Source organism: Lissotriton vulgaris, chromosome 1_1, assembly GCF_964263255.1.
Source record: "Lissotriton vulgaris chromosome 1_1, aLisVul1.2, whole genome shotgun sequence".
NCBI lineage: Eukaryota > Metazoa > Chordata > Amphibia > Caudata > Salamandridae > Lissotriton > Lissotriton vulgaris.
In genome coordinates this window covers 397849179-397876363 of record NC_141685.1, presented here as the reverse complement: position 1 = coordinate 397876363, position 27185 = coordinate 397849179, and the positions used below count along the sequence as shown (strand labels likewise).

The window sequence follows — 27185 nt, the reverse complement described above, 5'->3', positions numbered from 1 at the left end:
AACAACCTGAGGGGTGTTCGGGGGGTTATGTGGGTCCATTAATAAGAAAGAGACCTCTTTTTCCGTTAACTCAGATACTGACAATAGCAATTACCACTTTCACTAAAATGTTTTTTTGTTCCTAAAAAATAATCCACAAATTAAAACAACACACACCAGCTTATATATGCAAAATGAACTCACACTGCAACCATAAAAACGATACCAAGTTGACATGTTTGCACTATGATTTTAACAATGACTTTTTAATGCTTGTTGGATTCAGTGTCCGTTTAGGGCTGTTTTCAGTTCCAGTTGCACTGTGCGCCTATCAAAGACCTTTACCTTGATAATATTATAGAATCCATGACGTTTTGTCAGTCAGCCAGTCCAACACACCTTAAACGGCAAAATATGCTCTAAATAAGGAGTGATTAGTGCACCTTTGCAGAACACAAACTGACGAAATATAAGTTTTGATTGAGGTACCAAAGTCAGTTCTGCTCATTTTCGACTTTAGAAGGACTGTGCCTGAACAGCCCTGTCAGGATTAGATTAAACCTGTGATTTTAGCACCGATTGAGTTAAAGGATATTATGCCCCAATGGACGCACCTGTACTGCAGTAGGGATCTGTGTTTGACAGGATTATAGATTAGAATTCTGACAGGTCTACTAAGCCCTTCATCATGCTTATGCCGGTAAAATCATTACCATTGATTAGGGTAGCAATAACAGCTGTTATTGCAGTGCCAAATACTGCTCAGGGTGATCGGCGCACTACATAAACATCAATGTATCATGATCTATGATGCTTCACGGTGATCTAGTGATCGAGGGTGGATTCTTACCATGTGACCACAAGTAAAGAAATCAAACCTGCTTAGCATAATGACATGGACGGAAGTGGGCCAATATGCTTCCTTCGACTTTGCTGCATGTTGTTACTGTACACGCACCCGCTATAATATAGTTAATGTTGTGTGTTTAGGTTAAATGTAGTACATGAAAGTGCTTTACGTTTGTGAACCCTACAAGGCAAGGGCACACTCGATTGGAAACTACAACAGGTGACACCAGCGTGTGCTGAATCTGAAGTGCGCGCAAAACAAGATGCCCCATCACCATTTTCATTAAAAATCACCAAAAAGGAGTAAATATCGGAGGGGAAGGTCACTGCGTAGTTTGGGAGCTGACAAAAGAAACGAAAACTGGAAGGTACTCAGGGAAGACGAGGCAGGAGAAGGAGACACAGCAGAGCGGCACAGAAGGACTGGGGAGAGGAACAGAGACATGGGGAGCCAAAGAGGGAAGGGAAGGCACAAATAAAAAGCACAAAAAAACTGAATCCACAATGTAAAGAAAATGGTAACCATTTATTAAGAGGAGAAGTGCAAGAACAAAGAGGTAAAGAAAACGAGGACGAATATAATAAGCATGTTGAATAAATTGCATTACTTAGAGGCTTGTGGCATTACAAGGCGCCCCACAGCATCCCCTGTCCCAGAAATGTCAAAAATACCCCAGAGCCAGCAGCGCCCTCTCAACCGAAGCTGCTGTGGTAACCGAACCCGCGTGCTGCCTTTCCTCACATAAGTTTTGAAATAAAGGCAGGGGCAGAAAGCCTGACAGGCTGCAGCGAGGCTGGGACTTAACATGTCGTGCCTAATAACTTCTTGACAACCTCTTTCACAGTCACGGTCGCCAGCCGGCATTACAGGTGGGTGGGGTTTGAAATGGGGTTGTCGCGCCGCTGGGGGGGCGGTGGGGGCTTGGCGGGAGGGGTTTAATGAAAAAAAAAGATATAAATTAAAACTTACCGTCCCGCGCCATCTTCTGAATGGGTCCGACTTCTGCACCACCCACGCGCAGCACCAGTGCTGAACTCTGCGCAGTGTATTTACTCAGCCAATTCTGGCGCAGCTTAACAGTGCCACTGTGCCAGGATTGGATAAAGAGCAGGGTGAATACTGCCCATGTGAGACCCGGGTCCCCCAGGTCCCTGCCTGTCTGCGAGCTAGAGGGGAGGAGGAGGAGGGAAGGGACTACCGCGTGCGCGCATGCGTGGGCCAGTGGTAAAAAAGGACTAGTCCAAAATGCGCGCACACTGTGCTGCCTGCTGCGCTCCTATTTCTGCTCAGCTGGTGCTGTCACTCACTCCCGCAGCCCCGCCCCCATATACTTCCGTGAGTCTGATTCTGCCAGTCCTGGTACAGGCAGCTGGCTCTTATTGACGCACGCACGCAGACTGTGAGTGCGCTTCTTAGGATAATTTTTTTTTTAATCACTGCACTGCACATACTTAATAAATGAGTGACGTGATGACGGTGGCTAGTGGGGCAACGCCCCAACGCCCCAATGGACCCACCGCCACTGATTCCTGCTTTCTCAAATTTGCTTGAAAATGCACAATTTGTCCACTCTTTTTTCAAAATTTTCTTGGGGGGAGAAGCCCCCCAAACCCTCTGTAGGGGGTTCAGGCTCGCTTGCACTCCACAGTGCAGTACAACAATTGTTTTACGCCTCACTACTTTCAAATGTCACCATCCGCCACTGCTGCTCACCCCCTTGGTAGCTTGGCACAAGCAGGCAGGCTTATCTCAGAGGCAGTGTGTAAAGCATTTGTAAACACATACAATAACCTAGTGACAACACTACAGATGGACACCACACAAGTTGTATTATAAAAATAAGTATTCTTTATATAGATTTAATACAAGACCACAAACGACAAAAATGCACAATACTGTACTTAAAATGGTAGGATTAGCTTAGTTCTCTTTAGATCTTAAAATGCGACTCTTTGAGTCAATGTATCTTAAGATGCGTGACGCAACACAGCGCAGCGAAGGTGATGCCTTGGTTCCCTACTGCTGTGTAGGAGACGGTGATGCTTCGGTTTCTTACTGCGCTTCCGTGGCGATGCGGCGAGCAACACCGTGATGCGAGGAAGTTTTGGTGCAAAGAAATAAAGATGTTGTCTTCTTCTTGGTGCGATACAAAGCGGACAGCGCAGCCCTGCGACACACTTCTCGGTGATGCGCGGCGTCTGCTGCGACGTCGATCCTCTTCTCTGGTGATGCGCGGTGCTTTAACAACGATGCGAGCCGCAACAGGCACTGCGAAGCGCTTCCCGGTGATGCGGCAGTGTCTGCTGCGACGTCAACCCTCTTCTTTGGCGATGCGAGGCATTTGTGGACCCTGCGATAACTCCGCAGTTCTTCTGGGCCATGACAGGCCTTGCAACCCACTTCCCGGTGATGCAGCGGCGTCTGCTTTGATGTTGATCCTCTTCTCCGGCGATGCGAGGCGCTCTCGTGTTGTGAAGCGGCAGCGGCAGTTCAACATCACGCTTCTTGCTCATGAGGTGTGCTTCCAGCTCCTTGCGACACGCAGTTCCTCAGAAAGTCCAACACAACTGCAGGCACTTCCAAAGAATAATTGGGGAGCTGGTGGGTAAAGTCTGTTGTCCTCGAGACTTCAGCAGGAGGCAAGCTCTTTTCTCAAGCCCTTGGAGATCCTTACAAGTTGATGAAAGTACACACAAAGTTCCTCTCTCCTTTCTTTGGCAGTCAGGCAACCACTGCAGACCAATCCCCCAAGCAGGACTTCAGCTTAGGGATAGTCTCTCCCCAGTCTCTCTGGTTCCACTCCTCATCAAAGGTTTCTTCCCGTTGTCCAAAAGTGATCTAAAGTTCTGGGGTTTCCGTCCCCTCTTTCATACACACTTTCTCTTTGTTCTCTGAAGGCAGAGAGGCCTATGCCTAGTCCAAACCAGTTCTGGTCAGTCCTGGAGCACTCTGTGACATGACTCCTTCTATCCTTTCACAGTGCAGAGCAGGGACATCAAACACACCACAGGAGGTGTAGCCAGCATTGTGGAGGGCAGGCACAGTCCTATTCAGGTCCCAGGTGCAACTCCTCCCTCCCATCTAGATGCAGACCTCTCTATTCACCACTGGGCTGATTCACACTGTCTCCAGGAATCCCCCAGCCCCTGTCACTCAAACTCCAGACAAGGAATACACAACCTAGCAGAGGCAGGCTTGGATAGTTAGACAAGAAAATACCTACTTTCGAAAAGTAGTATTTTCAAACACAGAATGTTAAAACCAACTTCACTAAAAGATGCATTTTATCATTCTGAGTTTAGGCATACTAAACTCGAATTTCTACCTAGTTCCTGAGTCAGTTAGGATTATAAGATGTAATAATCAAACTGCCCATTCTGGCCTATGGGGAATAGGTAGCCTTGCCATGGGGAAAAACGAAAATGGCTGTAATTTACTATTAGGACATGCCACATACATCAGGGCTTGTCCTACCTTATACTTACAATGCACCCTTCTCTTGGGCCTTCCATAGGGGTGTCTGATATGAAGAAAAAGGAAGGTTTAGGGACTGGCAAGTGGGTGGACTTGTCCAGTCAACATGGCAGTACCAGCCTGCACACAGGCTCTGCAATGGCAGACCTGAGACACACTTTAACAGGCTGCTTCTGTGGGTGGCAAAACCAGTGGTGCAAGCCCACTAGCAGCATTTGGTCTACAAGCCCTGGGCACACTCAGTGCATTGTACTATGGTCTGACAAGTAAACCAAAACAGTCAATCGTGGAGTCACTAATCCATACATCAATTTACAATAGGGAGAGCATATGCACGTTAGCACTGATCAGCAGTGGTAAAGTGCCCAGAGTCATAAAACCAACAAAAATCAATTCAGACAAAATACAGGAGGTAGACAAAAAGTTCAGGGATGACCCTGCAAAAAGGGCCAAGTCCAACACGCATGCACCACGGAGTCCAGATCGCCATTTGTAGGCTCGGGCAGGAACAGCCTATTGTTCCTTTTGTAAAACATAGAATAAAATATTTTTAAAGTTGTTAAATGTATTATATGAAAGCTGTGGCCCCCTTCAAATATATGTACTTTGCACTGCATGGAAATGCCTATGAAATCTTCTACAATTGTTTCCTGGGTACCTATTATTACTGATATATAAATGTTGCATCACATTGAGCTAGAACCTGCATAGCTCAGTTGGTAAACCATGAGACTCTTAATTGCAGGGTCGTGGGTTTGAGCCCCACCTTGGGCAGATTAATTTATTTTATTTAGCATTTCTTTAGACGGTGTCCTTAAGGCTCAATACATTGATAAAAGTGCTGTTTTACATTAAATCGTTTTCATATGTTATGTTATTTTTAAAGTGTGCTCATGAAATGTTGCTTTACCCATTTTCTATTCCGTACAGTATTTTTATGATATGTTACACTGCTGAAAATGTTTACTTTGAAATTAACTTGTGGTCCACTTTGACTAGCAAACTAAAATGCAGACGATGGATTTAGTATAAAATAAACTAAATATGTAGAAAAGTGTAAAGAAACAAGTCTGTGCTGTATTTATAGTCAAATCACACATTTGATTCAATGGTAAATCCTGGAAAATACAAATCAGTATATCCTACGGTTATCTCCCATTTTAGACAAGCATTTGAATGTAATCACTGCACTTGTGCTTTAGCTGTAAACATCTGAGGCTAAAACACGGGTGCCCCAATTGCTTCAAAAGTAAGGAAATAGAAAAACACTTTTTTCTACTTCTTTACTTTTGAAGCAATTGAGGCACCCCGCTTTAGCTTAAGATGTTTACAGCCAAAGCACAGTGCCGCAATTGTAACCAAAGTAAATAATGAGAAAAAAAATGGCGCCTGCACGCTTTGGTTACAATTGTTGCACTCATGTTTTAACTGTAAATATGTTAAGCTAAAGCGCAGTACCACGATTGATTCAAAAGTAAAGAAATTGAAAAGCATTTTATTCTATTTTTTTACTTTTGCAATCGCAGCACCAGTGCTTTAGCTTAAGATGTTTACAGTTAAAGTGCAAGTGCAGCAATTTCAACCAAAGTAAAAAAAAGGTTTTTAAAAAATTGCAATGCAATAGGTCTCGCATTTAAATGCGAGACATATGGAATTGGAAAGAAATGGCCGTAATTGTCTCGGCTTCAAGCAAAGCACGTCGTGCCTACAGTAGTAAACACTCAATAAAGAAAGTAGTGCTTACAGACTTAAAAAGACATACCTTTTTAACAACCGAAGTAAAAGGGCCAGAAGCCACGGGAGGTTACAAATGAAGACAAGGTCGTATTAAGGAGGGACTAACAATCCAATTACTAAATCAGAAGCTTGCATTTACAAAGGACAAAGACACAAGCCAATGAAAAAGATGGGCGGGGCTTCACTTCCATACTCCAAGTCTTGCAGTTCAGCGCATGGGCGCATACTCAGGCTTGACCTAAAAATGTCTATAAGTTTCAACCTTTAATGTCTCATGATTTTTAGGTCTCTCCTGACCCAGCGCATGCGTTGGTCTGGCGAGACTTTTAGTAAGGGCTTTAAAAAATGCTTCCATGGCCGGCCTAGAGCTTGAGTGCATGTGCGTGCCTCTCTCCGCGCTTACCTCTCTCCGTGCTTCAATTCCCTACCCCACCACAGATCTCGTCATAACATTAAAAGTAAAGCGCCGGTGCCGCGATTGTAGCAAAAGTAAAGAAATAGATGTTTTTTTCTATTTCTTTACTTTTGCTATAATCGCGGCACACGCGGGAGGCTCTTGGGGCCGCGGGCTAAGATGGCGGCTGACCTGAACACTAGATCCAAGGAGGACAACGTTCTCAAGACCTAGGTTTCCCGTCGCCAACTCTCGCGCCCGAGGTGAGCCGGTCTCCAGCGCGAGCGTCAGGAAGCGCTCCCTGCTCCTCTGCCAGATGTACACCCGGCCGAGACTCCACGCTGGCCGACGTGTGACCTTAAGATGGCGGCGCCCTTAAGACATAGACGCGGCTGACAACCCTTCGAGCTCCTGGGACCTGGTGGCATCTGGACGGACCCGGGAACAACAGCTTGACCATCGGTGTGCACCCATTGCTCTCTTATGAGGAATACACTCGACAGCGCTAACATGTGGGCCGACTGCTTGGTCCTTAGATGGCGGTGCCCTCAGGACATCGGTACCGCAGACTCTGCCTGATTACCCTCTGAGCTACTGAGACTCTGTGGCATCTGGTGGGTCCTGTGTGGCAGCGTACACCCTGTATATGGCAGACATCCTGCGCACCATGCACCTCTCTGCCATGTGCTAGACCAGGTCTCAAGCTACTGATGGGGCTCTCATCACCCCATGCCCCCTCCCTGGCGAATAGTATTGCTGGCAGCACTTCAGGGGGAACAAAACTCCCATCTATGGACTTTACCGGTTTGCGCCCACTGTGAGGTACAAGTGTGCCTGAGGGGAGAGGGGCCGCGATCCTGACCCGCGACTTACTACGCGGCTGGACTTGCTTTAGGGACCGCACCCGTCAAGAGGCAAACAGAGGTTAGCGCTGACCTCACACTGCTCAAATGCATAATAAATGCCCCCACTTTGAAAGCAGGGACTTAAAAGCCTACATTTTCTGGGAATCCTCTTCTGCACTACCTCTGGTGATCTCTCCCTTCTCCACCAAAAAGATGGCGGCTCCTTGGGACTCGCTTTAGGGACCACACCCGCCGGGAGGCAAACGGACGTTAGCGCTGACCACACGCTGCTCAAATGCATAAGAAATGCCCCCCTTTGAAAGTGGCAACTTTACAGCCTGAATTTTCTGGGAATCCTCTTCTGGGCTACCTCTGGTGATCTCTCGCTGCTCCACCAAAAAGATGGTGGCTCCTTGGGACTGAGATGCGGGTCGGGAACCGGCCCTCCTCTCCACTGTCTGTTAGAATGCTCCAATCATGAGGCAGACAAAAGTCAGCATGTGATGGGCAGCAAGGCAGGGCAAAGACCTCGGAGCCCACTTCAGTGCCCCGCAGCTATGATGCATTGGGGACCAGCAATATTAGATGTGGACACAGCTCGCCCATAAAGACACCACTTTGCATAATGGAGCGGAGGATGCAGCAGTCGCAATAAGTGCGTGTATAACTAGCCTTCTTTCATTAGTCTGTCCAAACCTGCCATTGTTTGCCATCAATGCTGAGGCAGTTCTGGAGAAATGTGTCATGGCAGTGCTTTTGTGTGTGCGTCTGTGCGTGTATGAGGGGTTGTGTGCTGATGCACGTGTGTGTGTGCGCCTGTGCCTATATGAAAGACTATGTTCACATTTGTGTGTGCTTGTGCATGTCTGTGCGTGTGATGGTGTGTGTATGTGCATGTATTTGTGTGTACGTCCTTGGGTATTTCTGTTCTGGAGCATGTGATTGTATGTGTGCTTGTGTTTTTGATAGCTTCTGTATGTGTGCTTGTGTGTGTGTGCATGTCTGAATGTATGAGAGTGTGAGCGCATTTGCGTGTGCTTGTGCATGTCTGTGCATGTGATGGTGTTTGCATGTGCATGTATTTGGGTGTTTTTGTATTAGAGCATGGGATTTTATGTGTGCTTGTGTTCTTGGATGTTTTCTGTCAAAGTGCTTGTGTGTGTGCGTCAGTGCGCATATGAGAGTGTTTGCTCACATTTGTGTGTGCTTGTGCATGACTGTGCGTGTGATGGTGTGTACACGCTAGATTTGTTATTCTCTGGCAGCCGCTGCCCTGGATATTGACTTTAACTGCCAGATGCCTCACCTTAGGATGGCCACCAGTGTACTGTATAGTCCCCTGCCTGACCCCAGTATGGCTTCCATAGTGGTCCTCTACAAGTTGTTTTACTTCCCTGGGACAACAATTGGACATTGACCAGACCTTCAACCTATCCTCTAACCTGCCTACACATCAGGACTTGGAACCTGCGGAACTTACCCCAGACAGTGGCGACCTAGCGATTTGGCTGATGCCCAGTGGAGCTACCATATAGCTAAAGAGGAGATGGGTTAAGGACTCCCCCCTCTGCCGTCACCTACCCAGCCCGACCTTGGGCAGATTTTCCACTTGTCTCTACATCATATCTTCCTCCTACCCCTTCACCCTATCCCACTACCCTTCCTTTATTTATTTATTTATTTATACAGGATTTGTAATGCGCATGGCTGCCTCAGCGACTAGGCGTCCCAGCGCAACCAGAAACCAAGGAGGAGCAGAGAGACTCTCAAGCGTCCAACATCAGATGGTAGGAAACAGCCATGTTTTTAAGGACTTCCGAAACGTCAAAAGATTAGGGATGACTCGGATACGTGCTGGGAGGGAGTTCCAGTGTTCGGCCGCCAGGAGGCCAAACGAGCGGCCCCCCGCTCTCGCTTTTTTTACTCGGGGAACGCAGACCAGACCGTGATTGGCAGATCGCAGAGCACGCCTGGGCATATAGGGCTTCAATAGACCTGATAGCCCAATAAGGGCTTGGTGCATCAAAGTTTTGTACGCGATGCACAGCACCTTAAACTGAATGCGTTCTTCAATGGGCAGCCAGTGCAGCTTAGAGAGCACATGAGCCACCGACTGAGATCTTGGAAGCGCCACTAACATACGTGCTGCCACGTTCTGAACCCTCTGCAGGCATTTAATACTAGCTTTATTGGCACCAACATATAATGCGTTGTCATAAGCGAGCCTAGCAAGATGGAAGCCTGCAGAATGGTTTGGCTCACTCTGGGAGGAAAAAAACCAAGCAATGGCCTCAGTCCTCTCAGGAGCCCAAAACAAACAGAGCCAACAGCTCTTGTCTGTTTCTCAAATGTTAGTCCATTGTCGAACCAGACACCCAAGTTCTTTACCGTCTTCTAAAGTGACGGGGCGGGTTTAAGATGATCAGGCCACCACCGCTCTGACCAACGCTCCTGGTCCTTCCCATACAGTAGAATCTCGGATTCGCTGGCATTTAATTGAAGACAATGTTACTTCATCCAGTCCGAGATAATCAACAGATCCTCCTTGAACTTCTCCAGGTTGGCGCGGCAATATTAGGAAAAAGCGATCACCAGCTGGGTGTCGTCTGCTCCATCCACCTTGTCCCCTATGTTCTTTAAATGCTTTTCTTGATACTTATGTAACTTTTAACTGATGTAAATTGCAACATTATTGTTGCTCATGTAAAGCGCTCTGATTCCTTCGGGTCTAGCCAGCGCTATATATTAACTCATTAATTAAATTTGTTCCCATTTAGTACTCTTTCTCTCTTTGTCTACCTCCCTAGCTCCTATCCCCTCTCCCCTGAATCTCTCACCTTGCTTGCTAGACTGCCTAGCCTCCTGTCCTTTGTACCCTTTAACTAAGCACTCCTTCTGTTGCTAGCAGAGTATAATTACGGTCCTTACCGTGATTCGTTTAATGCATTTCCTCTTCTATCAAAGCTACCGCCATGACTAACCGCGCGGTTTCGTTGGCGTGTTACGTATATAGGGGATGTGGTTTAGAAAAGCCGCTGCCTGCGTTAAATTTAAAGGGACCTCGCGATTGCGTGTGTTATGCTAGCGTGTTGTTGATAAAGTTAAGTAAACATAAAATAAACGTAAAATTATACAATGACGTAGCGCGTAAATGTTCCTGTTTCTAATATGGAATCTAAGTAAATAACAGCAAGTAATTACAACTGTGAAATAACTCGCTAGGGCACATGATTAAAAGCAGTAATCATCATACGTTAAACATTGCACATGAATCGTGAACAGTACATAATGTATCTGCGAATGACCAGCACTGGGATGGTATAGTCATATGTCAAATGAAAGTAATTCATCATAAGTAACAGCCAAATTCTGTTAGTTCATTCATCCCATATGGTTTAAGGGTTTGCAAATGATATATCCAGTGATTCTCGCGTCTTAGCAGAGCCTTCTTGTTGTCTCTATCCTCTGATTTCTCCACCACTTCCAGTACACAGGTTTTTATTTGATTACTTTGATGATTTGCTTCAACAAAATGGGTAGCTACTACTAATTTAAGGGCTTTTGTTCTAATGTTACTTTTATGTTCGTTGAGCCTAACTTTCAACTTACGTTCCGGCTGTCCAATATATGCTTTGCCACATGGGCATTTACTCATATATATAACATTTGTGGTGTCACAAGTTGCATTCACACGTAGGTTGATTTTATTACCCTTCATGGGGTGGATGATGTTTTTGCCTTCCAAGATATTGTTGCAATTATTGCAGTTTCTACATGGAATATAGATTCTGAAGAATATTCCTTGGCTCCTTTCCACAAGATAATTATATTGTCTATATATCTTAGATATAGACGTAACCCTTCTTTCCATGTTTGATTCTGAAGAATATTCTTCAGAATCAAACATGGAAAGAAGGGTTACGTCTATATCTAAGATATATAGACAATATATTTATCTTGTTGAAAGGAGCCAAGGAGAATCTAATTGAAAACATAAAGAACCTCAAAGAAGTAGATGAACGCATACAATTCACCTTTGAAACCCATGCCAGCACTATTAATTATCTGGATGTTACCATCACTAAAAAAGACAATAAATTTGAATCCACTTTATTTATCAAAAAAACGTACCGTAACAATTAGTTAGCCTACCAGAGCTTCCACCCGACCCCCCTTAAGCACCACTTGCCATACTCACAACTATTGGGAGTTAAGAAAATTGTTTCAGACCCAGAGGAATTCAAGAAGCAATCGCAGAAAATGGTACAGCGATTCAGAGATAGAGGATACCCGGAGACTGTGTTGACAGCAGCCATGGAACGAGTTCAAATGAAAGAAAGAAAAACACTCTTAACTGCAAAAAAAGTAACCAAGGAACCTAAAATAACTTGCATCAGTAAATTCTCCACAGTCAGCTATCAGTTTAAGAACACCATTAAAATGCATTGGACTCTACTACAGGCAGAACCCGATTTCAACAAAATATTTGCAGATCTACCAATTTTTGCATTCAATAGGGCAAAAATTTGGGAGAAATCATCAAACATACAGCCAACACTGAAACTACGAACAAATACAAGGGCACTATTCCATGTAGAAACTGCAATAATTGCAACAATATCTTGGAAGGCAAAAGCATCACCCACCCCATGAAGGGTAATAAAATCAACCTACGTGTGAATGCAACTTGTGACACCACAAATGTTATATATATGATTAAATGCCCATGTGGCAAAGCATATATTGGACAGACGGAACGTAAGTTGAAAGTTAGGCTCAACAAACATAAAAGTAACATTAGAACAAAAGCCCTTAAATCAGTAGTAGCTACCCATTTTTTTGAAGCAAATCATCAAATTAATCAAATAAAAACCTGTGTACTGGAAGTGGTGGAGAAATCAGAGGATAGAGACAACAAGAAGGCTCTGCTAAGACGCGAGAATCACTGGATATATCATTTGCAAACCCTTAAACCATATGGGATGAATGAACTAACAGAATTTGGCTGTTACTTATGATGAATTACTTTCATTTGACATATGACTATACCATCCCAGTGCTGGTCATTCGCAGATACATTATGTACTGTTCACGATTCATGTGCAATGTTTAACGTATGATGATTACTGCTTTTAATCTTGTGCCCTAGCGAGTTATTTCACAGTTGTAATTACTTGCTGTTATTTACTTAGATTCCATATTAGAAACAGGAACATTTACGCGCTACGTCATTGTATAATTTTACGTTTATTTTATGTTTACTTAACTTTATCAACAACACGCTAGCATAACACACGCAATCGCGAGGTCCCTTTAAATTTAACGCAGGCAGCGGCTTTTCTAAACCACATCCCCTATATACGTCACACGCCAACGAAACCGCGCGGTTAGTCATGGCGGTAGCTTTGATAGAAGAGGAAATGCATTAAACGAATCACGGTAAGGACCGTAATTATACTCTGCTAGCAACAGAAGGAGTGCTCAACGAACATAAACGTAACATTAGAACAAAAGCCCTTAAATTAGTAGTAGCTACCCATTTTGTTGAAGCAAATCATCAAAGCAATCAAATAAAAACCTGTGTACTGGAAGTGGTGGAGCAATCAGAGGATAGAGACAACAAGAAGGCTCTGCTAAGACGCGAGAATCACTGGATATATCATTTGCAAACCCTTAAACCATATGGGATGAATAAACAAACAGAATTTGGCTGTTACTTATGATGAATTACTTTCATTTGACATATGCCTATACCATCCCAGTGCTGGTCATTCGCTGATACATTATGTACTGTTCACGATTCATGTGCAATGTTTAACGTATGATGATTATTGTATTTAATCTTGTGCCCTAGCGAGTTATTTCACAGTTGTATTTACTTGCTGTTATTTACTTAGATTCCATATTAGAAACAGGAACATTTACGGGCTACGTCATTGTATAATTTTACGTTTATTTTATGTTTACTTACCTTTATCAACAACATGCTAGCATAACACAGGCAATCGCGAGGTCCCTGTAAATTTATCGCAGGCAGCGGCTTTTCTAAACCACATCCCCTATATACGTCACACGCCAACGAAACCGCGCGGTTAGTCATGGTGGTAGCTTTGATAGAAGAGGGAATGCATTAAACGAATCACGGTAAGGACCGTAATTATACTCTGCTAGCAACATCTTTCCTGTGCGGTGACAGTTGTTTTCTTGCAAACTTTTAGATCTAAACGATCTGGCGCGTAAAATCGTTACACAATATATTGTTTGTATCTGTTTTGTTATTATTTCCACACACGTTAGTATTGAATAGTTTAGTTGTATACAGAGAGCCAAGCTTTGCTAAGAGTAAGTCCTTGTATAATACATGAAGGGCTACCCGTAGTGATCAGATTTATATATCAACCCTTGAGCTACACATAATGCGCATACATGTTTGTATAAAGAGCGTTTTTTATAATATGGGAATGAGGACTTTCTTTACATCAGACACTATGATTGCTAGCAACAGTGAAGTTTGCATACGTTTACTTTGTTCGTTATAACGTGATGTTTGTATAAAATAGAGGAGGATCCAATAGTTACATGTATATCACTTATTTTTTTAGACTTCCCTGATGAAGGCCCAAGGCCGAAATGCATTGGAAGGATTGATGTGATTTATGATAATTTATATGAAGATTTGAAAAAATATATTCATATGAAAACCCAAGTGAAAATTTATGAAATCTGATTTCAAGTATGAATAAAATACTTTGGAAAGAAACCTTGAACATTTTCAAAAAACTTTATTGAGTAACGAGCAGCTGGATTACACAGCACCTACGCCTGTGCCTAGGAGACACCCTCACACCTAGTGGCGGTGCCATCTATATTGAATTTCACAATACTCCCGAGCGGGGAGTAGTCCTGGGAGCACGACATACAACTAAAATACTTGAATTAACCTAGCAGTGCACAGTCGCCATCCTACAGTTCAAATTAACCCTTGCCAAAGCCCACCCTCTCCCCTTTTTGGGGAAGGATCCAGTATGTAGGCCTTGGAGTCTCAGAGTACCCTCTGAGAGAGTCCACGGTGTAAAGGGAGCCTCCCGCAGCAGAGATAGGGAAGTGATACCACTTCCCCTGGGATCACAGCTTACTGGACTTCGTACGTTGCTTTGACTCGTCTACCAGTTTGTGTCCCCGTCGCCCTTCTCCCCTCCTCTTTCCATGCAGTGTCCTTCGCCCTCCCCTCCTCTTTCCCGCTTTCATTTCCTGTCTACTTCTCCAGCTCCTTCTCCCCTCCCCTGAATCTTTCCCCTTGGCTGATTTTCCCCTCACATATTTGTGCTTATTGTTTATCTCGACCTTACAAGTAACTATGTTGCCATGCTCTAATAACTGTGTAACCTTTGTAACGATGTAACCTGTAACTATGATCTGATGCTCATGTAAAGCGCTCTGATACCTTCGGGTCTAGCCAGCGCTATATAAAACCTTTAAAATAAATAAATAAATAAAAATGCTCATCTCTCCAGCTCCATGTATGTGAAGCCTCATTCTGGACAGCGCTGATACTCTGCAATGTACCTCACCACAAAGTGCCCTGAAATAACTAAACAGATACACACAGGACTGTAAAAACAAAATAAACACATATTGAGTCGAATAGCCATTTTGGAAGGCTATTTTCCAACAGCAGCAGAGCTAATCAAGCACAGCAATAGTTATGGATAGTACAAAGAAAGCGGGGATTGCAGTTTGAAGGGAAAGCATCCGACAACATCGCGTTTCCAAATGATGGTGAGAGAAGAGTTTCCTTTAAAAGGAGCCAGCACAATAAAACCCAACCACAGAAGAGGAAGCAATCATGCAAAAGCGCATGCTAGAGACACTTCGGAGAGAGCATGACATCACCGAAGCCCACAATGCAGCAGTCATGATTGTTTTTAAAGCAGCCTGCACGTGCGCTCATTACTTCTTGGACGGAGTTCATTATTCCATGATTCCGGATAGGCTAGGAGTGGCGATTTAGGAGCACTAAGTAGGCAGTGGCAATTTATTAGCTAACAAGCGAGCAGCAATTCTACAGATTCCTTGGTTCTAATTGTGCGAGAAGATTGTGCTACAGGGGATTGCACCGTGATGTAATGCTACTTCTGTCAGGAGGTTTCTGATGGAGAGAAAAAGCTTGTTAAATCATCCTCTCTTAGCGTCCCAGACGAAGGAAGAAAACAGGCACATTAGACTCTATTGTCATTTATTTTTATTTTGTGTAGTCATGGTATTAGAACTTTAATCTCTGTATATTACAGGTCCCTTATGGCTCATTGGTCGACAATTAAAACGTGTCTTGCTGACTGTTAATGAATGTGAAAGACATAAGTAGTGTTATAATCAAGCCCATAATTTGTCTTTATGCAAAGGGCTAGATTTATGAAAGGTTTACACAAGGGCAACACAAGCTTTAAGTGAGATTTACTGTGCCATGCAGAGCCACCCTGTGTAGCTGTGCGTGACATAGTACACCTTGAGTAACGCAACGCAAGTTGCTGCTTTACGTTACTCTGCCCCGGGAAGGCGTTCCATGGGTGGAGCATGGGTGTTCTCCCGCAACCACCCACAAATTATTTGCATTCCCTGATTTGCTACCAGTTGTGAATCTAGGAATGCGTAAAAAAGGTACACCTTCCCAGGGGAGGCAGAATAGGGGCAAATAACATTCTTTCTGCAGCGCACACAGAAAGAGAAAACGCCTCTAGAGGTTGTTTTTGTGCAGGAAAGTGTCCCCTCCTGCACAAAAGCGATCCTTCACCATGGAGCAAGGTTGCCTATGTTGGCGCTAGACTCCACAGCATGTGTCAGAGCAGGGAGATAGCAGGAATTAGCCATTTCTTAATAGATATGGCGCATTCCTTCCTTCTCCAAGCTGTCTTGCTGCATTACACTGCTTCACATCTTTGCAAATCTTGACCTGTTTTTCTAAATTTGTCCTGAAAGCTTTGAGAATCTTTCATTTGTTCACAATATTACAGTAACACTATGCTGGAGCCTCTGAAAACATAATTTTTTCAGAGGCTCCAAAACATAGCAGGATTTTCTCAGAATCAGTTCTTAATCTGCCCTCAGGGGTCAAGATTTGCAACATTATGTGATTCTCAAAACTTTTCCAGGTTACTTGCACGACATGCATCTTCAACCTGTTACCACCACCTCCTGAAAAACACCAAGACCGCCCTAGCCACCCGCATCAAGGACAACTCCAACACCAGCAAGTAACTGCTCAAAATAGTCAAGGAGTTCGCCAACCCATCTGCTACCAAAAATACCATCACACCTTCTCAAGCCCTCTGCATTACCCTCTCAGACTTCTTCCACAACAAAATCAATACCATCTACCAAGACTTTGCACCTCATCCCCCCACCGAGGACAACATCAACATGCTCACGCCATCTGACACCCACCCACACCAGTTCACATTGTGGAACACCCTCACCGAGAAGGATACACGGCAGCCATCATGAAATCCATCCACTCCAGTGCTCCAGCAGACCCCTGCCCCAAACCCACAAAACATGCCAGCAATCTAAGAATCATCTTCAAGAGTCAGCTATCTATGAAGAGGCAGGACAGCGCCATCTCCTTTGCCTGCTTCCTCAACCCCCAAATGCTCAGGGAGGCCTTCAGATGGCTCCCGCCCAACTCCAGGTGAGCTGTCACGCAAGCCCTTGTCACTATCAGACTCAACTACGGCAACTCCCTCTATGTAGGGATGACCATCCAGCTCTTGAGGAAACTCCAGACATCCAGAACACAGCAGTCAGACTAATCCTTGACCTCCCTAGACAGATGCACATCAACCCTCACCTCAGGAAGCTCCATTGGCTACCAGTCATGAAAAGATGCCAGTTCAAGCTGCTCACCCAAACTTACAAGGCACTACACAGCGAATAACAAGTGTACCTCAACAAACGCGAATTTTCACCAACCTACCAGGGAACTCCGTTCCAGACTCCTTTCCCTAGCAGCTACCCAGCGCATCTCAGATAAGCACCATCGCTCCTACAGTTCAGGAAGGATCTCGAGACCTGGATGTTCAACCAATAGGAACAGACAGCGTGATCCTGCAGCAGGATCCTCACAGCGCCTTGAGACCCTCACGGGTGAGGAAGCGGTGCTATATAAATCCTGATTGACTGATTAAATTTAAAAAGACTCACCCAGTTGGAGTGTAATCCTGGATAAGTATTGAGGACTCTTTTTTCACATGTGAGAAAAAAAGAGTAAACTTACATGATCTTTTTCTTTTTTCCTTAACGGGGATGATATTTATCCTCATTGAGAAATCCCTTCTTTTACGCACCCAATAATTTCGAGGGGTATTTACTTTCATTACATAAAAGATAATTACTGTTTGACTCCTGACAAGGACTCTCTGGTCATCCAAGGGCCTGGAGAGGAGTTTGTGAATACCCACTAAGGTGTAAGTTTGCGGGTGCTCACAAACTTCCAATACAATCCAGCTCCATTCCACAGGAAATTTACTCATAAAAGAACCTCTCTGTATGTAATTCCGTTTGCAAGTGGGAAAACGACTTTTGAAATTTGCCCATGTTGGTTTGCACTCATAAATGAAGCTAGTTCCGCACGTTCCTTCCACCAATAACATTGTCAATCTTGTCCAATACGCAGACCTTTTCTCGTGATTATAGTCTGAGTTGGCAATGCCAACATTAGTATTAAACCTAAGAAAAAGCGGTTCAAGATGTTCCTTAGGATCTATAGGGAATTGTTACCAGTAATTGATGTATTGTTCACTAGGTGGGACCAGGGTGAGTGGATCCGGTGAATCATCTTGAAGAAAGCCAGGTTTTGCAGTGGTTTCTGAAAACATCTATTGTGCCACATTCCAGAGTTAACACTGTCCCAAAAAGCCTAACACATCTATGCTTTGTCCAAAATATACTTTACTGAATCAATAATTTAATAATCGCTCTCTGGCGCTGTGGACAGGGATCAATGGAGAAGTTCGAATTTTTCCAAGATGGAAATTCATCTCACTTGCCTAAAAGCACCAGCACAAATCTCTGAGAACATTTATCAAATATTTAGTATGTCTCCAAATGGCTATGATGCATCTATAAGTTTATTCACCCCCTCCCTTTACATTAACTGATGTTCACATTTTAAGCAGCTAAACATTTGAGGTTATTCATCATTTGGGATGCTTAACTTATTCATAAAAGCATGGGGAATAGTGCAAATATTTCAAAATCACTTTACATGACACGTTTACCCAATCAGACACACAAACCTGCATGTGCACTGTTAGACCTGGCATCATTGGCATGAGTCTCCCTTCCATTTTGACGGATTACCTCCTCTGTTTTGATATGTTTTTGCTGGTTATATGCTTTGGGCACAGTGCCACTGCTATTCAGTGCCACAGTGCAAGTGCTCCCTATGTTAAATTGATGTACAAATTGGTGATTCCATGATTTGGTTATTTGATTTACCTGTCAGGCCCTAGTACAGTGCACCATGTTTGCCCAGGGCTTGTAAATCAAATGCTGCTGGTGGGCTTGCAGCACTGGTTGTGCCACCCACAGAAGTAGAGTGTAAAGTGTGTCTCTGGGCCTGCCATTACAAGGCCTGTATGCAGTCTAGTACTGCAAAGTCGACTTGGCAAGTACACCCACTTGCCAGTCCATAAACCTTCCCGTTGCTTCATATTAGACACCCCTATGCTAGGCCCAAGGGCAGGGTTCATTATAAGCATACGGTAGGACATGCTCTGGTGTGTGTAGCATTTCCTAATAGTGAACTACAGCCATTTTCGTTTTTCACTATTGCAAGGCTACCTGTTCTCCAGAGGCTAGAATGGGCAGTTAGATTATTACATTCTTATAATCCTAACTGACTCAGGGAACGTGGTAGAAATTCAAATTTAGTATGCCTGAACTCAGAATAATGAAATACATATTTTAGTAAAGTTGGTTTTAATATTCTGTGTTTGAAAATACCACTTTTAGAAACTAGGTATTTTCTTGCCTAACTGTACAGGCCTGTCTCTGCCTCTGCTAGGTTGTGTATTCCTTGTCTGGGTTTGTGACTGACAGGGCTGGGGGATTCCAAGAGACACGCTGGAGTAGCCCGGTGGTGAATAGAGAGATCTGCATGTAGATGGTAGGGAGGAGTTGCACCTGGGACCTGAATAGGGCTGGGCCTTCCCTCTACAATGCTGGCTCCACCTCCTGTGGCTTGTCTGATGTATCTGCCCTGCACTGTGAAAGGAGAGGAGGAATCATGTCAACAAAGTGCTCCAGAGCTGTATCTTCCCTCCCCTGTGCTGGCTCCAACCCCTGTGGGTCAGCTGATGTCCCTGCCCTGCACAGTGAAAGGAAAGAGAGAGTCATGTAAACAAAGTGCTCAGGAACTGGTTTGGACTAGGCAGAGGCCTCTCTGCCTTCAGATAGATTTTGGGGTTTAGTATTGGGACCCAGTCCCAAGAACTTTAGATCACTTCTGGAACAAGAAACCTTTTGCCAAGGAGAAGAACCAAGGAAGCTGCAGGAGGTTCACTTCCCCTCTGCCAGTATGCTGTTTGCTGGGTTGGCCTGCAGTGGTTGCTTCATTGCCAAGGAAAGGAGAAGGAACTTTTTAGGGACTTTCATCATCTTCAGAATATTCTCCAAGGGCTTGAACTGTGCTTGCCTCCTGCTGAAGTCTCAGGGACAAAAGATTTCATCTCCAGCTCTCATCTGAATTTCCCTGCTGGGAATTCTCAACTCAGGACATTTGCATGTTCCTGGGAGCTGGAAGCGCGACGCATCGAGAGGTAACGTGTCGCCGCCACAGCTGAAATCGTTCCATCGCCGGAGAGGCGAGCCTTCACCGCATCTCCCTCGAATCGTGTGTTTATCGAAGCTGCCTGCTGTCCCATCACTGGAGAAGCGTGACGCCATCAAGAGAGTCGCCATCGCATCACCGGAGAAGCATGTCACAGAGCCTGTTGTGGCTCCAAAGCACAGAGTCGTCACAAGGCTGTCAGGGCGTCTACGCATTGTCACCACATCGTCGCATGGAGAGCGGCATCTTCTCGCATCGCAACCTGGTCATCGCATCGCATCAAGGCACCATTTTGCGCACCGCAACGGGCCCGCAGGCCGAGAATCTACGCAACACCTCCACACCGGTAAGGATAGCGATGCATCCCCTACTCTGCGCAAGCATTGAGGCCCGACACATCATCTCCCCCAGATCACGGATCCAACGTATCTCCCCTTTTGCAAGCCTTTTATTTACTCTGCCTTACGCATCCAGGTACTTTGTTAAGAACTTTGTTGCATTTATCAAACATTTTAACTAAGTAACTTTAATCATCTTTAAAGCAATCCTAAATGTAGTATTGTGGATTTTTGTCGTTTGTGGTCTTGTGTTTAAGTCTATATAAAGAATACTTATTTTTATAAAAACCTGTGCTGTGTCCATCTGTAGTGTTTTCACTGAATTACTTTGTATATTCACAAATGCTTAGCACAATGCCTCTGAAATAAGCCTGTCTGCTCGTGCCAAGCTACCAAGGGGGTGAGCAGGGGTTATTAAGTAGTGTAATCCCCTTATCCAGACTTAGAAGTAAGGGTCCCTATTTGGACAAAGGTGAATACCATTGCCAACTAGAGACCACCAGATCTAACATGCACATTGCACAAAATGAACGAAGTGATACAGCAATAGAAACAAGTGAAGTAATAGCACGGTAAAAGCGCCCTTGAATGAGTTAGAAAGAGAGAAAGTAAATTGCTAAATAGTTATAACGCTTATTAATAGATTTTCATAATAAAATTACTCTTGAAATTATGGTTTACTATTCTCATACTGATGAAAGCTAATGAATCTAATGATGAGGCCTAACATTTCTATTGCCTTTCATTGCAATTGCATTATGAATAGACTTTGGTGCAATTAGGCGATAAGATTAGTTAGCAAATTAAAACTTACAGATGTGATAGTAGACTCTAATAATTATAACATTTTGGAAACTATTTCAGTAAAATGTTTTTTAAGAAATAATTTACATGTATGGATGTTGAATATCTGTGGCAGTCGGCCATAGCAAATGCTAATCAATTTTGTGTAATAATACATTTGCGAAACTTTTATTATTTTTCTTTTATAATGAAATGAGGGCTCAATAAATCATATTAGATGCCAATTAAGTTTAATTCATTTAAAGCTGATGTTTGTATTTTAACCTGTAAACAAGTTTTGTCTTGAGCTGCAATTTTGCCTTAGCAAATATAATACTTCATGGGCATTTCTACAAATGTTCCATTATTTGTTCTGTGTATATTTCATCTTGCATACAAAGGACATTCTTTTGAAGTTCACTGTGAGATTGCTTAGTGGGAAAATCAACTCTAATCCAATACCATAGTCGGTTACATTGTATAGTTCCACCTGTCGACAAACATGTGATGCCCATAAAGTCAAATCGTTCACATGAAGTGCTTGGGAAAGAATGCAGGAGTAATTAAAATGTATTTAGTGTGATTACATACGTAAACTAATCATGCGTTGGACAGGCTAGTGGAGTGACACTAAGTCATTAAGGTGTCATAAGGACTAAAAAATAAGTAATCCCAGAGGAGGGGTGACACCATACCTGTTTTCCTCTTTGACAACACAATGCTATTTTTCTTTCTATGCAACACAACTCATCATGCTTTTGATTTTATTCTTTAATCGCAATGCCATACATTTTCCCTATCTTGGACTGCCTTTTTGCTGATGCTGCTGCGTTATGCAGTAGACCTGGAATTTTTGTGTGCCAAACTATTTGATTTTTGCTTTATATTTCCTTTTTGCCAAGCTCATGGCCATTAGAGGACTTTAAAATTGATTCCTATAATCCCTTGTTTTACATCTTTAGATGCTGTTAAAGAGAATCAAAATATCCTTCTGTCTTTAATGGTGGTAGGAATCTGTAACCTCTTATCTAATATTTGCTTGAAACCATCCGAAATGTGTAGTGCTGTACTACATGTTTTAATATGCTTGACTGAGATGCTTAAGAAATTGCTTATCTGTATCAATTTTGGAACGTTAATACAATAACGAAACTATTTAAATTGCCGAAGTCTATTATTGTGCCCGGATGTTCTTTATTTGAAACTGCTACATTTCTCCATTGATCTAAATTCGTTGTAGGGAGAATCAGCTAATCTTTTCAGCATATTAAGTTCTACATCTTTTTTTCTGTGTTGCAGTAGCAGAGCTTCTAGTGTGTATCATTCTTGTTTAACTTAATTTTTTAGGAGGTTAGTACTCCCCATTGCGATACTTTATTTTTACAGTATAGTCTTGAGAGAAGTGTATTTGAACCTTATTTCAACCTTGTGAGTTAGTCACCAATTAATGGTCCTCATTGGGTGGCTAACATTGTGTTTTGGATATCCTAATTCCCACCCATCCTGTCAGTAGAGAAAGATCCATCAAAGGACCATTCCCCAATGTGGTAAGGGTAATACTGTAATCTGTCCAGCTGTAGAGGACCCCGTACAGGGAGAGGGACAAATGAGTAAGTAGTGATTTGAAAGTTAAATCTAAAAATATTTTTACCGCTTAAGCTGGATCAGTGCATCTGAATGTTTATGCACCCTCCCTTTGGATTACCTGATGTTCACTTTCTGAGCAGCTAAACATTTGAGGTTGTTCATCATTTGGGATGCTTAATGTATTTCAGGTGCTGTGAAAACAAATAAGCATAGGGAAAATGCCTCGCTCATATTTTCCAAATGTAATACTGCTGCAATAACACTGTTGCATCTGGTTAGAAAATAGGAATATGTTGTGCTTTCAGATTTCTGATTTATTACATAACCATTTACAGTATTATATAAAAATGAATGCACCTCTGGATAACTTGACTCTGGGATAGTGTAATGGGAGTTGGCGATTTGAAAAATAATTGCAATTTATTGACAAGTTGTTGTAGGAAACACTGTATCATTCCCAAAGGAACATTATTAAATATATCTATCTGTTTTTTTTGTAAATATCTGCTTTTAACTCAATTTTTTCCTTTTTAACTATTTATATTTTCTTGTGCTTTCATTTGTCTATTGCTTTCCATATGAGATAGGCATATTCTTCAGAAAGGTACAGTAATGATTGTAAGTTGCTCTTGACCCTGCTTGAAAAGTTTCTTTTCAGCTTTTGTCTTTGAACCTGGTTACCGTCTCATCATCATCCACTTTGTCCCTGGTTAACGTCTCCTTTCCTCATCATCCACATTGTCCCTGGTCATCATCTACTCATCATCTACTTTGTCCCTGGTTACCATGTTGTCATAATCCACTTTGTCACAGGTTATCATCTCCTCATCACCCACTTTGTTCCTGGTTATGGTCTCCTTATAATCCACTTTGTCCATGGTTACCATCTCTTCATCACCGACTTTGTCCCTGGTTACTTTCTCTTCATCATCAGCTTTCTTGTCAAAGAATGTATAGTAACCGAGGTGAGTTACCATACGACGACAACAGACACATGTTCCTTAACATTCATTCCTTGTAAAGAAACCTCTCCCCCCTCATGGGAGGCCACATAAAAACAGTCTTACCCAGACCACCACCTACTTTTTGTCAGTTTTCAGAACTTCATAGAGTTTACCTCACTGACTCCTGGTCCAGGCATTATTCCATCCCTGTGCTCTTTGAATAGCTCCAAGATACCATGTTTGGGGCATCTGACCTTTGGCTTTGAGATCATTGTGCTTCACCATTACTGAATTGATCTAGGTTTTGTATTTGTCACCTTTTGATTCTGGTGACTAGTCCTTGAGGTGTTCAAAGAATGTTGTGGTCCAGGATTCATAGATAGAGTTGTTTCTAGGCTGAGGTGTGGCCTTTGCAAATTCTGCACACCCACAAGTGGTCTGCCCTTTGTGTTGCCCACTTTTTGAACTGTTTGGGAAGGTGCCTTGAAAGGTTTTTCTTTTAAATATGTTTTCAATGTAATGGTATCCCTTGCTAGAGTCCAGGGGAGGTGTGGTTTTCAGAGTTCAGAGGTTTCCTACCTTCAGACATTTACCAATAGTTTGGCCTTTGGTCTTTGGCATTTGCATTAGGATTTTCTCCTAACGTGGCTTCCGATTTCATTGAAGAACTGCAAAATGTAACCTAGCTGTATTTTTTTACGCCTGCTATCACAAGAGGTCCTTTTGCCACACTATGGGATCCGCAGTGCAGGGGAATATGGGCTGGTCTGATATTGCATTTGGCAAATGTACCCTGAACAAGAACATCTTGACACCTTCTATCTCCACCCTAAGTAGCTGGATTTAGATAATTACCCCTTTGGCTTAGAATGTTTTGCATGATGTAGAACTGTCTATAGAAATTCAGGACTGGTCCAACAGGGCTGTCATTGCTTCTTCAGCAACAAACAAATGACTTTACTGTTGCTATTTAAATTACACATACCTCAGCCAAACGTCCTATTTCATCATTCAAAATAGGTTGAATTTTGAATCAATGTGAGGCATGGCTTTTTGGTAGGTGGTTTTTTAGTGTTACTTTTTCTGGTGTCATTGAAGTTCCCTAATTCTATTCTGTGGTATGCTATAGGTACTGTGTCTGAAGTTGGTACACGCCACTTGGTGATATACTATAGTAATGTATGTACTGAGATGAGAAAGGGAATGGAAATGTAAAGTCTTCACTACTAACTGGTAATATAACCAATAACTCCCTTTCCCTCCATTTGCTATCCCTCGCAATCTCTTTCTGGAGCTTCTATGAGAGTTATGGGCGGTTAACATAGGAAGTGTTCTGAGTAAGACTGCCATTTGTGGGGCTCTTCAAAGAGAGGGGTGGGATTTACATTGCACAAAGGGAGTAGAGAGAGAGAGTTAAATAAAACGAGGCAGTAGTCTGCCTGTCAAGAGGAGTGAATTTACAACTGATTAATGTGATTAATGGGTCGAAAATAAAGAATGAGATCCCCGTAAGTTTTTCAAAGTAATTGTAAACTTGTAATCCTTTGTTAATGACAATTTGGTGCATGTATATTAAGAAATAATGATGGTGAAAATAATCACTAGATGACATGTTTCAGCCACGCGCAAGGAATTAGGCATCTACACGTAAGTCCTGACGAAAGCACAAGGGCTAAAACATGTTGATAAGTGATTAGGGTGGGACAATATATCACTCTTAATTCAACACCAGTATAATACGTGTTTAACCATACCACAGCACCAAAAATAAAGGGACACCTCGGTGACCTTTAAGTATTTTTATCTATATTACAGGAAACCCTGTTATGTTAAATAGCAAAAGGCTCCCTGGAATACGGTGAGCTCATCCTGTTTACAGGGACAAGGATGAGACACCAGTAGAGTATGGAAGCTCCCGAAGAAAAACAGACGGTCACTGGTATCAGAATGGTTACTGAGGCAATAATTGACTGAGATAATACCAGTGTAGAATGCCCTCATCAGGGTGCTAGCTTGGTCAGTAAGATTTGATGGTGTGAACTTCAGAATTTACAGCAATCAGACTGGCATATAATGTTAAAATAAATTATAGATAAGCTGGGGAATGAGGGGGGCCTAAGGGGAACTGGAAAGGGAAAGGAATGCAGATTGCTAGAAGTATCAAGAGAGAAAACACAATGTTTTCTAAAATAACTTCTACTTTGAGGACATTCAAAACCAGGAGGGAGAGAGCGTGTATGCGTATTTGTCTCTGTGTATGTAAATATCCATGGTGAAATCTGACCTCCTTCTCACAATAACCGACTGAAAGAACCTGTACCCAACTATTTATTAGAAAATACATTTATTAGATCAGGCATAACACCCCAAACACCTCCCTTGAAGCAACGCCCCTGACCCTTATTGGGGCAGCTACATGAATCGCAATGCATACATGTAGGCTGAGATGCATGCCCACACGGCTCCGGTCTACATCTATTCTGTTGCTAGGATTGTGCCTTTCAAGTTAATATATAAAACTGGAGACAACACATTATGTTAAATGATCGCCAAAAAGTAAGTGTTCTTAGTATTCCTCATTTACACAACTTTTGCTGAACCGTGGGACTCCTAACACAATGTTCAACCCTTTTCTTTTCACACGCTTGCAGAAACCGTATGCCTGCCAGATTCCCGGGTGTTCCAAGCGCTACACCGACCCCAGCTCTCTGCGGAAACACGTCAAGGCCCATTCTGCCAAAGAACAACAGGTGCGTAAGAAGGTAAGGCATCAAGGCATCAATCTGCCATGTGTCAGTCTCCAGTGAAATACGAGAGGACATGTCAACAATATGCTTCATTTAATTGTTAATTGTTCAGGAGTCATTTAGCAGTATTTTAGAGTACTGTTGCTAGGAGACTACAGCAGCTGGCCCAAATAATGCACTTGTTAATGTAAATTTGTTAGGTGCTCTCTTACAAGTGCAGTACATTGTTTCACAGAATTTCTATTTTACATATTCTTCCCATGACTGCTCATTTCTATGTATTTGATACTTGACCAAATAGTGTAACAGATTCACAAAAATAGATGAAGTGGCAAGCTTTATCAAAATTTTGTCCGAATCCGCAATATCTAGAAAAACAAGCTTCGCGAAATCCAATTGCTCTAATTTATAACTTGGGTGAGCGAAATTTGCGAAATTATGCAGAATTATACGGAATTAAGCAAAATGGAAATCCGTCATTTAGGAATGTATATTTACCTAACGCAAGGATGCAATCCAGGCTGAAAAAGTGCAAAAAAGCAAAAGCTCTGTGAACAACAACCGCTCGCGTTCTATTGTTGCTGAGCTTTGGTGCAAATTTTTATTGTGAATTGCATGCTCATGGTACAACCATAATTACGCAAAGTGGCATAATGCCATACTTTCAGGAATTTTGCAGAA

General features: G+C 43.0%; 1 protein-coding gene across 1 annotated transcript in view; it reads left to right on the top strand.

Moving 5' to 3' along the window:
* GLIS1 (GLIS family zinc finger 1) overlaps positions 1-27185 on the top strand; it is a 1492284-nt gene that overhangs the window by 1159453 nt on the left and 305646 nt on the right. The window contains exon 5 of the mRNA XM_086936198.1: positions 26409-26519. Within this exon, the coding sequence (XP_086792324.1) occupies positions 26409-26519 (111 nt within the window). The remainder of the gene's footprint in view (positions 1-26408; positions 26520-27185) is intronic.